This window comes from Bombina bombina, chromosome 3 (assembly GCF_027579735.1).
Source record: "Bombina bombina isolate aBomBom1 chromosome 3, aBomBom1.pri, whole genome shotgun sequence".
Classification (NCBI taxonomy): Eukaryota; Metazoa; Chordata; class Amphibia; order Anura; family Bombinatoridae; genus Bombina; species Bombina bombina.
In genome coordinates, this window is record NC_069501.1 from 646,507,373 (window position 1) to 646,521,389 (window position 14,017).

The 14,017-nt window shown below is 37.9% G+C and overlaps 1 protein-coding gene across 3 annotated transcripts in view; it reads right to left on the reverse strand.

The window, feature by feature from the left end:
- Nucleotides 1–14,017, reverse strand: part of LOC128653833 (multidrug and toxin extrusion protein 1-like) — a 363,968-nt gene that overhangs the window by 9,076 nt on the left and 340,875 nt on the right. For all 3 annotated transcript variants that reach the window (XM_053707365.1, XM_053707364.1, XM_053707368.1), the window contains 2 exons: nt 1,867–1,961; nt 108–186 (listed from right to left, as the gene is read on the reverse strand). In XM_053707365.1, the coding sequence (XP_053563340.1) occupies nt 108–186; nt 1,867–1,961 (174 nt within the window). The remainder of the gene's footprint in view (nt 1–107; nt 187–1,866; nt 1,962–14,017) is intronic.

The following is a 14,017-nucleotide window of genomic DNA, read 5'->3' on the forward strand; positions in this document are numbered from 1 at the left end:
GCTCAGTATAATTGTACACATTTTTCATTGCACCGAGCTACGGAGGTAACATCTTTTGTTTTCCTGCAGAAATTAGATTTTCTTAGTTCTGTGATTGCAATACATACCTGAGGTATCGTGACCGCTGTAGTGAAAAGAGATAGGCTCTTTCTCAGAGTTTTTGGTCAACCCTGCTCGTTCCTGAGCCTATAAAAGACATTTACATTTGTACTAACAGAAATGGTAATAGAAAGCAGCTGATCATACAAAAGGAATCTATACATTTCTTTAAGTAATGTTAACTCTACCTGTTACTTTTAAAGGGACAGTCTACACCAGAATATTTATTGTTTAAACAGATAGATAATCCCTTTATTACCCATTCTCTAGTTTTGCATAACCAACACAGTTATATTAATACACTTTTTACCTCTGTGATTATCTTGAATCTAAGCCTCTGCAATCTGCCCCTTATTTCAGTTCTTTTGACAGACTTGCATTTTAGCCAATCAGTACTGACTCCTAGGAACTCCATATCTATATGAAACACATGAACTAGCACGTGGTGAAAAACTGTCAAAATGCCCTGAGCTAAGAGGCGGCCGTTGAGAGCTTAGAAAATAGCATAGGAACCTCCTAGATTTAGCTTTAAACTAAAAAAAACAAGAAAACAAAGCAAAATTGGTGATAGAAGTAAATTGGAAAATTGTTTAAAATAAAAAATTTTTTTTAAATTAATCTGAATAAAGAAAGTTTGTTTTGGACTAGACTGTCTCTTTAAGGCAGGTTTCATGAGAGAGAAATAATATCACGTTGCAACTAAATTGTAACACTGCTACAATATTTTGTGTATGTTTCACATTAAAAGTAAAGAGAATCATATTTTTTTTCACTTTTCAATATGCAGTTTTGGTTATTTTTTATAGGTTTATGGTCGTGTCAGGGTCACTATCATATAGTGAAAGTATTATTATTTAATTTGGTTTGAGAGCAAATCTTTCTCTTAGTGACATGATCCAATGCAGCATTAATGTCACTTCCACAAATAGACCTTGATATTTGTGGAAGTGACATTAATTGTAGAATGTTATGTCACTTTAAAGTGCCATAAAACAGGAGGAGATCTGTGCATATCCTAAAAGGGCTAATTAATTAAAAATAGTTTTCATAAACAAATTGTTTAAAAATTGCTGGCAAGTATTTAACAATAATTTTCAAAAATAAGCAAAAATACTTAAATAGCTATGCTGTCTGGAGCAGTCTACTCCTCCCCCCCTTATCAGTGTTTAGACACAGGTATTGTATTTCAACTGAGTTCACAGTTTCTAGACATGCTCCAGCAGATAATCACTGTTCTCTTTTGAATTCTAACAAAATACCAATAGATATAGATATAGATACAACCATAGAATGAAATGCGTTGGGGGAGTTAGAGCTTTACAATTCAGAAACTAAAAAGAAAGGGTTAATGGTGAGGCACTACAGTATACATTTGCAGGTAAAGTAATTAAAGTACATATTATTATATTTTGTCTATCCCATTTTGTTTTATGTCCCTTTAAGCAATTTTAGTATGGATGCCTAGGTTATTTATGTTGTAGTAACCCTTTTATATAATTATTTAATGATTCATTTATTTTAATCCATATTTTAATGTAGTTGTAGTATTGTCTAGGAATAAACATGAATAGGCTACACATTATATAAACCTATAAATCTAAAAGAAAATCAGCAAATGTGACAAGACAAATGTATTTGTAAAAAAATAGATAAAAAATGACTGCTATTATTTGTCATATAAAATGCAAATATCACTACAATGCAGATCTGTATACAAATACAGAACACACTTTTATGCTAATACATTAAAATGAACTCTACACAAACCTGTTTTGTCAGATCTTGCCAGTTTATCCTCCAGTAATAGATGAGGAAAAAAATATCAATAAAAAAGATCCCAGCTGTTACTCCAATCCAAAAACCTGTTAAAAAGAGTATAAAAAGAGTTTATATTTTTTTTCTTTAATTACTTTTTGCTATTATAAATTCTGAATACTGGGCATGCATGTTCATTCAACAGCTACTTTATTGTTATTTATTAAGAAAACAATGATAAAGTATTCACGTAAATGGTACAGTTACTTGCAAATTGTATCCCGTGGGAAGCTCTCAAAAGGATTGAATTAAATGGATATGAAACTCATTGTTTCTTTCATGATTCAGATAGAGAATACAATTTTTAACAACTTTCCAGTTTACTTGGGTTATCTAATTTGCATTATTCTCTTGGTACCCTTTGTTGAAGAATCAGCAATGCATTACTGGCAACTAGTTAATGCTTTGAATGAGCCAATAACACGAGGCATTTATGTGCATTACAAGTGGCTGGTTATTGCTACCACAAACTCGCAATAGCAACTAGTGCTTATAAAATGAACCAGAGATCAGATATCTGGTAATGTGATAAACATGCCCCAAATGCCCCCAAACCAAAAGGGACAGTCTACACCAGAATTTTTATTGTTTTAAAAGATAGATAATCCCTTTATTACCCATTCCCTAGTTTTGCATAACCAACACAGTCATATTAATACACTTTTTACCTCCGTGAATATCTTGTATCCAAGCCTCTACAAACTGCCCCCTTATTTTAGTTCTTTTGACAGACTTGCATTTTAGCCAATCAGTGCTGACTCCTAGGTAACTACACGTGCATGAGCAAAATGTTATCTATATGAGATACATGAACTAACACCCTCTAGTGGTCAAAATGCATTCATATTAGAGGCGGTCTTCAAGGTCTCAGAGATTAGCATATAAAGCTTCTAGGCTTAGCTTTCAACTAAGAATACCACGAGAACAAAGCAAAATTGGTGATAAAAGTAAATTGGAAAGTTGTTTAAAATTACATGCCCTATCTGAATGATGAAAGTTTATTTTGGACTACACTGTCCCTTTAACCCCTTAATGAACACAGCACTTTTCCATGTTCTGTCCGTTTGGGACCAAGGCTCTTTTTACATTTTTGCGGTGTTTGTGTTTAGCTGTAATTTTCCTCTTACTCATTTACTGTACCCACACATATTATATACAGTTTTTCTCGCCATTAGATGGACTTTCTAAAGATACCATTATTTTCATCATATCTTATGATTTACTATAAAAAATCTATTACACATCTACAACCACCAAAAAACAACCATGCTAAATAGTTTTTAAATTTTGTCCAGAGTTTAGAAATACCCAATGTTTACATGTTCTTTGCCTTTTTTGCAAGTTATAGGGCCATAAATACAAGTAGCACTTTGCTATTTCCAAACCACTTTTTTTCAAAATTAGCGCTAGTTACATTGGAACACTGATATCTTTCAGGAATCCCTGAATATTCCTTGATATGTAGATAATTTTTTTTAGAAGACATCCCAAAGTATTGATCTAGGCACATTTTGGTATATTTCATGCCACCATTTCACCACAAAATTGTTTACTTTTTCACAATTTTTTTCACAAACTTTAGGATTCTCACTGAAATTATTTACAGCTTGTGCAATTATGGCATAAATGGTTGTAAATTTTTCTCTGGGATCCCCTTTGTTCATAAACAGCAGACATATATGGCTTTGGTGTTGCTTTTTGGTAATTAGAAGGCCGCTAAATGCCACTGCGCACCACACGTGTATTATGCCCAGCAGTGAAGGTGTTAATTATGGAGCATGTAGGGAGCTTTTTGGGGTAATTTTAGCTTTAGTGTAGTGTAGTAGACAACTCCAAGTATTGATCTAGGCCCATTTTGGTATATTTCATGACACCATTTCACCGCCAAATGCAATCAAATTAAAAAAAAAAAACAAATTTTTCCAAATTTTAGGTTTCTCACTGAAATCATTTACAAACATCTTGTGCAATTATGGCACAAATGGTTGTAAATGCTTTTCTGGGATCCCCTTTGTTCAGAAATAGCAGACATATATGGCTTTGGCATTGCTTTTTGGTATTTAGAAGGCCGCTTAATGCCGCTGCGCATCACACGTGTATTATGGCTAGCAGTGAAGGGGTTAATTAACCCCTTAATGACCGGACCATTTTTCAATTTTCTTACCCTTAATGACAATGGCTATTTTTACATTTCTGCAGTGTTTGCGTTTAGCTGTAATTTTCCTCTTACTCGTTTACTGTACCCACACATATTATATACCGTTTTTCTCGTCATTAAATGGACTTTCTAAAGATACCATTATTTTCATCATATCTTATAATTTACTAAAAAAACATGATAAAATATGAGGAAAAAATGGAAAAAAACACACTTTTTCTAACTTTGACCCCCAAAATCTGTTACACATCTACAATCACCAAAAAACACCCATGCTAAATAGCTTATAAATTTTGTCCTGAGTTTAGGAATACCCAATGTTTACATGTTCTTTGCTTTTTTTGCAATTTATGGGGCAATAAATACAAGTAGCACTTTGCTATTTCCAAACCACTTTTTTTCAAAATTAGCGCTAGTTACTTTGGAACCCTGATATCTGTCAGGAATACCTGAATATCCCTTGACATGTATATATTTTGTTTTAGAAGATATCCCAAAGTATTGATCTAGGCCCATTTTGGTATATTTCATGCCACCATTTCACCGCCAAATGCGATAAAAAAAAAAAAAAGTTCACTTTTTCACAAATTTTGTCACAAACTTTAGGTTTCCCACTGAAATTATTTACAAACAGCTTCTGCAATTATGGCACAAATGGTTGTAAATGCTTCTCTGGGATCCCCTTTTTCAGAAATAACAGACTTATATGGCTTTGTGGTTGCTTTTTGGTAATGAGAAGGCCGCTAAATGCCGCTGCGCACCACACATGTTTTATGCCCAGGAGTGAAGGGGTTAATTAGGGAGCTTGTAGGGAGCTTGTAGGGTTAATTTTAGCTTTAGTGTATTGTAGTAGACAACCCCAAGTATTGATCTAGGCCCATTTTGGTATATTTTATGCCACCATTTCACCGCCAAATGCGAGCAAATATAAAAAAAACCTTACATTTTTCACAATTTTAGGTTTCTCACTGAAATTATTTACAAACAGCTTGTGCTATTATGGCAGAAATTGTTGTAAAAGCTTCTCTGGGATCCCCTTTGTTCAGAAATAGCAGATTTATATGGCTTTGGCGTTGCTTTTTGGTAATTAGAAGGCCGCTAAATGCTGCTGCGCACCACACGTGAATTATGCCCAGCAGTGAAGGGGTTAAATTAGGTAGCTTGTAGGGAGCTTGCAGGGTTAATTTTAGAGATCAGCCTCCCACCTGACACATCCCACCCCCTGATCCCTCCCAAACAGCTCTCTTCCCTCCCCCACCCCACAATTGTTACCGCCATCTTAAGTACTGGCAGAAAGTCTGCCAGTACTAAATAAGAGTTTTTTTTTTTTTTTTTAAATAAAAATTATAAAATATTTTAGTTGTGATGGACCCCTGCCTTAGCACCAACCTCCCTGATCCCCCCCTCCAGCTCTCTAACCCTCTCCCCTACCTAATTACCGCCATCTTGGGTACTGGCAGCTATTTTAATTTTATTTATTTTATTTGTATGTTTAATTATTTCTGTAGTGTAGCAGCCCCCCCCACAATACCCCCACCCCCTCCCCCTCCCAGATCCTTTTAAATGTAAAAAAAAAAAATAACTTTTTTCCCCTTCCTTTTTCATTGGTGTCAGTGTGGCTAATGCGCGCATGTGCACGTGCGCCCACGTGCACACGCTCGCCCACGTGCACACGCTCCCTCCTCCCACCGGACACTCTGTTAGACAACTGACGTACCAGGTACGTCCATTGTCATTAACTGCTTGTTAATGCATGACGTACCTGGTACGTCAGTTGTCATTAAGGGGTTAAAGGGACACTGAACCCAAATTTTTTCTTTCGAGATTCAGATAGAGCATGCATTTTTAAGCAACTTTCTAATTTACTCCTATTATCATTTTTTCTTCATTCTCTTGCTACTTGGTTTAGTACTCTGGACAGCACTTTTTTTTGGTGGATGAATTTATCCACCAATCAGCAAGGACAACCCAGGTTGTTCACCAAAAATGGGCCGTCATCTAAACTTGCATTCTTGCATTTCAAATAAAGATACCAAGAGAATAAAGAAAATGTGATAGGAGTAAATTAGAAAGTTGCTTAAAATTTCATGCTCTTTCTGAATCACTAAAGATTTTTTTTGGGTTCAGTGTCCCTTTAAGTAGCTTGTAGGGAGCTTGCAGGGTTAATTTTAGCTTTAGTGTAGAGATCAGCCTCCCACCTGACACATCACACCCCCTGATCGCTCCCAAACAGCTCTCTTACCTCCCCCACCCCACAATTGTCCCTGCCATCTTTTTTTTTCTTTGCATATTTACATATGCTGCTGTGTAGGATCTCCCTTAGCCCCCAACCTCCCTGCCCCCCCTCAAACAGCTCTCTAACCTCCCCCTCTACCTTCTTTGAGCCCTCTTGGATACTGGCAGCTGTTTGCCAGTACCCAGTTTACAATATAATAGATGTCTTTTTTTATTTATTTTTTCTGTAGTGTAGCTTCCCCCCAAGACCAACCCCACCCCACCCCAATATCCCTTATATTATTTTTTTAGGCATTCCCTCCCCCCTTTCTCCCACTTATAATACTTTTTTTTCTGTAGTGTAGCGGTTCCCACCCGCTCTCTCCCCATGCACGCATGCACCCGCCCGCCGCCCCCCATGCACGCGCAACCTCGCCCCCGATCCCGCCCCCCTCTCGGACTCAGAACCTATTGATGGCCGCCCACCCGCCTCCCACTTCAGCTACCACCCACCAACGAATGCAGCCATCGATGTCCAGTGCAGAGAGGGCCACATAGTAAGGGGTAAACATGGTTATTGCAGGATGCCTCGATATTGAGGCATCACTGCAATAACCGTAAAGTGCTGGAAGCGATCAAGATTGCTTCCAGCTGCTTTCCAGACAGACAACGTACGCCATACGTTCTCAGGCGTTAACTGTATTTTTTCTGAGGACATATGGCATACGTCGTCGGTCATTAAGGGGTTAAGTGTTAGTTTTCTTTTTTTTTTAAAGTAACATTTTTTTTTAATAAAAAAACTGCATTTAGCAGTTTTTGGGGGCTAAAGTCAGCGGCTTAGGATTTATTTTACTGTATATATTTACATTTGCTGCCCATCACTGCAAGACTTACCCCCTTCACTGCGCAATGTTCTTATGCCGTGTCTCACGACATGAGAACGAGGCTTTCTTTGGAGCCTATGGAAGCACACGCTCTCATGAGCGCAATGCTTCCGTGCAATGCGAACGCACTGGTATTACAAAGTGGAGCGCAAATATCGATTTAGCGAAAGCAATATTTTGTGTTCCACTTCTAATCTGACCCTAAATAAATGCAAGATAGAATGATGCATTCAAAGAAAAGATTAGTCTGAGAATAACATGCAGAGGTATTTTTTAAATTTCTGTGTAAAGTGTAAAGTTTAAGGCCTAGATTTAGAGTTCGGCGTTAGCCGTGAAAACCAGCGTTAGAGGCTCCTAACGCTGGTTTTAGGCTACCGCCGGTATTTGGAGTCAGTGATTAAAGGGTCTAACGCTCACTTTTCAGCCGCGACTTTTCCATACCGCAGATCCCCTTACGTCAATTGCGTATCCTATCTTTTCAATGGGATCTTTCTAACTCCGGTATTTAGAGTCGTTTCTGAAGTGAGCGTTAGAGCTCTAACGACAAAACTCCAGCCGCCGAAAAATAGCAGGAGTTAAGAGCTTTCTGGGCTAACGCCGGTTCATAAAGCTCTTAAATACTGTACCCTAAAGTACACTAACACCCATAAACTACCTATGTACCCCTAAACTGAGGTCCCCCCACATCGCCGCAACTCGAATAAATTTTTTTAACCCCTAATCTGCCGACCGCCACCTACGTTATCCTTATGTACCCCTAATCTGCTGCCCCTAACACCGCCGACCCCTGTATTATATTTATTAACTCCTAACCTGCCCCCCACAACGTCGCCTCCACCTGCCTACACTTATTAACCCCTAATCTGCTGAGCGGACCTGAGCGCTACTATAATAAAGTTATTAACCCCTAATCCGCCTCACTAACCCTATCATAAATAGTATTAACCCCTAATCTGCCCTCCCTAACATCGCCGACACCTAACTTCAATTATTAACCCCTAATCTGACGACCGGAGCTCATCGCTACTATAATAAATGGATTAACCCCTAAAGCTAAGTCTAACCCTAACACTAACACCCCCCTAACTTAAATATAATTTAAATCTAACGAAATTAATTAACTCTTATTAAATAAATTATTCCTATTTAAAGCTACTTACCTGTAAAATACATCCTAATATAGCTACAATATAAATTATAATTATATTGTAGCTATTTTAGGATTAATATTTATTTTACAGGCAACTTGGTAATTATTTTAACTAGGTACAATAGCTATTAAATAGTTAAGAACTATTTAATAGTTACCTAGTTAAAATAATAACAAAATTACCTGTAAAATAAATCCTAACCTAAGTTATAATTAAACCTAACACTACCCTATCAATAAATTAATTAAATAAACTACCTACAATTACCTACAATTAACCTAACACTACACTATCAATACATTAATTAAATACAATTGCTACAAATAACTACAATTACATAAACTAACTAAAGTACAAAAAATAAAAAAGAACTAAGTTACAAAAAATAAAAAAATATTTACAAACATAAGAAAAATATTACAACAATTTTAAACTAATTACACCTACTCTAAGCCCCCTAATAAAATAACAAAGACCCCCAAAATAAAAAAATGCCCTACCCTATTCTAAATTAATAGAGTTAAAAGCTCTTTTACCTTACCAGCCCTGAACAGGGCCCTTTGCGGGGCATGCCCCAAGAAAATCAGCTCTTTTGCCTGTAAAAAAAAAACATACAATACCCCCCCCAACATTACAACCCACCACCCACATACCCCTAATCTAACCCAAACCCCCCTTAAATAAACCTAACACTAAGCCCCTGAAGATCTTCCTACCTTGTCTTCACCATCCAGGTATCACCGATCCGTCCTGGCATCCGGTGCTGAAGAGGTCCAGAAGAGGCTCCAAAGTCTTCCTCCTATCCGGCAAGAAGAGGACATCCGGACCGGCAAACATCTTCTCCAAGCGGCATCTTCGATCTTCTTCCATCCGGTGCGGAGCGGGTCCATCTTGAAGCAGCCGACGCGGATCCATCCTCTTCTTCCGGCGTCTCCCGACGAATGACGGTTCCTTTAAGGGACGTCATCCAAGATGGCGTCCCTCGAATTCCGATTGGCTGATAGGATTCTATCAGCCAATCGGAATTAAGGTAGGAATATTCTGATTGGCTGATGGAATCAGCCAATCAGAATCAAGTTCAATCCGATTGGCTGATCCAATCAGCCAATCAGATTAAGCTCGCATTCTATTGGCTGTTCCGATCAGCCAATAGAATGCGAGCTCAATCTGATTGGCTGATTGGATCAGCCAATAGGATTGAACTTGATTCTGATTGGCTGATTCCATCAGCCAATCAGAATATTCCTACCTTAATTCCGATTGGCTGATAGAATCCTATCAGCCAATCGGAATTCGAGGGACGCCATCTTGGATGACGTCCCTTAAAGGAACTGTCATTCGTCGGGAGACGCCGGAAGAAGAGGATGGATCCGCGTCGGCTGCTTCAAGATGGACCCGCTCCGCACCGGATGGAAGAGCTGATTTTCTTGGGGCATGCCCCGCAAAGGGCCCTGTTCAGGGCTGGTAAGGTAAAAGAGCTTTTTTTTATTTTGGGGGTCTTTGTTATTTTATTAGGGGGCTTAGAGTAGGTGTAATTAGTTTAAAATTGTTGTAATATTTTTCTTATGTTTGTAAATATTTTTTTATTTTTTGTAACTTAGTTCTTTGTTATTTTTTGTACTTTAGTTAGTTTATGTAATTGTAGTTATTTGTAGCAATTGTATTTAATTAATGTATTGATAGTGTAGTGTTAGGTTAATTGTAGGTAATTGTAGGTAGTTTATTTAATTAATTTATTGATAGGGTAGTGTTAGGTTTAATTATAACTTAGGTTAGGATTTATTTTACAGGTAATTTTGTTATTATTTTAACTAGGTAACTATTAAATAGTTCTTAACTATTTAATAGCTATTGTACCTGGTTAAAATAATTACAAAGTTGCCTGTAAAATAAATATTAATCCTAAAATAGCTACAATATAATTATAATTTATATTGTAGCTATATTAGGATGTATTTTACAGGTAAGTATTTAGCTTTAAATAGGAATAATTTATTTAATAAGAGTTAATTAATTTCGTTAGATTTAAATTATATTTAAGTTAGGGGGGTGTTAGTGTTAGGGTTAGACTTAGCTTTAGGGGTTAATCCATTTATTATAGTAGCGATGAGCTCCGGTCGTCAGATTAGGGGTTAATAATTGAAGTTAGGTGTCGGCGATGTTAGGGAGGGCAGATTAGGGGTTAATACTATTTATGATAGGGTTAGTGAGGCGGATTAGGGGTTAATAACTTTATTATAGTAGCGCTCAGGTCCGCTCGGCAGATTAGGGGTTAATTATTGTAAGTAGCTGGCGGCGACGTTGTGGGGGGCAGGTTAGGGGTTAATAAATATAATATAGGGGTCGGCGGTGTTAGGGGCAGCAGATTAGGGGTACATAGGGATAATGTAAATTGCGGCGGTTTACGGAGCGGAAGATTAGGGGTTAATAATATAATGCAGGGGTCAGCGATAGCGGGGGCGGCAGATTAGGGGTTAATAAGTGTAAGGTTAGGGTTGTTTAGACTCGGGGTACATGTTAGAGTGTTAGGTGCAGACGTAGGAAGTGTTTCCCCATAGGAAACAATGGGGCTGCGTTAGGAGCTGAACGCTGCTTTTTTGCAGGTGTTAGGTTTTTTTTCAGCTCAAACAGCCCCATTGTTTCCTATGGGAGAATCGTGCACGAGCACGTTTTTGAGGCTGGCCGCGTCCGTAAGCAACTCTGGTATCGAGAGTTGCATTTGCGGTAAAAATGCTCTACGCTCCTTTTTTGGAGCCTAACGCAGCATTTTTTTGAACTCTCGATACCAGAGTTAATTTTATGGTGCGGCCAGAAAAAAGCCCGCGGAGCGTTAACAGCCCATCTACCGCCAAACTCCAAATCTAGGCCTTAGAGTCTATAAAATAATGGGAGCTGCCATGTTGTAACTTAGGATACCTTCTCTGCTGTGGCTAATTAGAGACAGTTATAAATAGGTCACAAGAGTGTGCTGTCAATGGCTGTGTGGAATATAACAGTGTTCTGCACTTCCATTTCTACCAGGAACTGAAAAACTCACAATTCCAGAGTGGACAAAATAGATAATGAAAGTATATTGCAGAGTTGTTTTTATATATACAGTTTATTATTTTATATTACCATCGAAAAAATGTTTAACATCTCTTAGAAAGACACTTAGCAGCTGGGAAGCAGTTTTCCATAGTGTTAATAGGTTTTATTTTGAGTGCCCAAAAACCCATTTGCGAGTGTGAGAATCAGATGAAATAATAAAAGTATCTTTTTCAGGCCACAAAATGTGGCTCTTGATAGATTATGATTGAGGTTAGGGAACCATAATGCTCTTCCTAGATTAAAGATTTTCTTTAACTAGAAACATACTTTAAACCATTTTTTGGGCACAAATAAAAGCAGTGTAAATGAGCTGATCCTTGAAATCTGCATTTCTTGCAATACAATAAATCAAAATTCTTCCATTTAGACTAAACATAGAGAGATAAATAAGAAAGATATAGAAGTCATATATATGTTATTTCCCCCCCCCCCCCAGCCTGAGGCTAAAATGGCTCTTTCTGCACGTTCTGTACTTGAGTTCAAGATCTGAATTGACATCTGGTAGAGAGGAAAATTATTATATTTTTTTTGTAATATATAGGCGCCCATTTAACAAGTTCCGTAGTGAGCTTGTGGACCCGTGTTTCTGTGATGTGATAAATGCAAAACCACAAATAGTATTTCTCCAGGAATCAATAAGTTGGTGTATATGGATAAGGCCATTTTGACACTGAGGGCCTGATGAAAAAAAGAAAATTCTCCTGCTTTGGAGAGAAATTGAAATGCAGACTCAGAAGGGCTGAACTCGCTGAATGCTCAAAGAAAAAGGGCGGAACCCTCCAGCGCTGCAATATCTCTTACAAGAGTCTAGAGAAGCTAATTTTGCTATAAATGTCTTAGGGGTGTTCTCTGCATTTCTGTGTGAAGGAGAGACCAGCCAAGTGCATGAAATGAGAGTTTTGTTACACTTACACGTTGTGCTTTGTTTAAATTCTTTTTATTGAGAGGCAACACATGGATAGATCAGTCAACAGTTCCAGACATTATCATGAAGATTACATCCAAAGATACAGTAGTCACACAATCTACTTAGAGGTAACATTGTTCAGGGCATAACAGAAATTCAGGAGATCAATACATGACAAATAACCCGGGTACCTATAACAGTTTACAGTCCTGTTATCTACATATGTTCAGCTCTCTCATTTTATATTTTTGTCCCCAACTAAACCCTGGACCCTCCCTCAACCCTCCAAACACTAAACACCCACTAATAACACACAAACCAAACCAACAAATCCGTCAATCAAACCAGACATAGCAACCACCCAGTCCCGAGTTAACTAAAGTTTTAGCATTGGTAGCCGCCCGACTAAGCCTAATGTTCAGGTCCGTATTACCAATAGATTCCCCCAGGGTATGAGGTAGCACAGTGAGGGGCTGGGTAATTTTCCATGTAGGTGGGCCACATACCACCATTATAATATCTATGCTACCAGCCCAGTTCTAAAAACACTGCGTCACTTCATATGGTGAAAATAGATTGCAAAGTCTTGATTTAGTTCAAAAGGCATCTGCCAAGGCTAGGGGGCAGTGTAACAAAGCAGTACATGTACAACCCGGCTGGGTATATATCTAATGCCCTACCACCTGAGCAGCATACCGATTTAAAATTAATAATTTTCTGACCCTGGCAAAAGAAACAATTTGACTCATTCAAACACAAGATAAAATATAATTAGGGCAAGAATACCACAGTTATAGCATGAGATATTTCCCTCATTCGGTCTCTCAAGCAGGGGTTAATGTAGAATGATATAAGCATAAGAAATTACGGCGTTATGTAGGATCATACTTATATATGCTAACCAAAATTAAGCTAACTGCAGCGTTGCAGAGGGAGTTAATTACTTGCCGTTGGCTACGATATTAGGGTTCTCAACTATATAGGTGATACAAGAGAATATTCAGAAGATACAAGGAGGAATCTGACGCCACTAATAAAAGGCTGTTCCAATTTTTTGTGTGTCTAGTAGCGATATTCTCTAGAAAGTATAGTCAGGCGCTGACAAATAAACTTTACGTCTAAGTGCTGAGGAGAACAGCGTATGTGACGCCCACACTCCAGTTCACCCGAAGCAATGGTCCGTTGAGCGTAGAACAGGCAACTTGCTTAGAAAACAAAATAAAATAATGCTGCACACAGAGCATTTCTGTTTAAGCAGGGGGATGAGATAGGGAGAGTACAGGTGGGGGAGTGAGAGAGGGAAAGTACAAGATGGGCCACAAGAAGATTAGACAAACATCTTTTAAACCTAAGAAAAACAGACTGACACCCCAATACCATACCGATCTGCCCTTAATGAATCTTTTTTAACTTACAACAAATACAGACACACAAACCGAGCAAACAAATTAATCAGGCAAACAAGGCATAACAAACAACCAATCCCATTCACACAGTTATCTCAGCATTCATAGCACCACAGAACTGGGTTACACAATACCACTATAATCTTCACACTGTTAGTCCAGTCCTAGAAATAATGCAGTAGTTTATATAAGCAAGACAGGTTGCAGAATTCCAATTTAGTCCTAGATGTTTCAATGGTTATAATAGTAGGGTGTTCAACTCTATAGCTGATGCAAGAGAACATGCAGAAGGA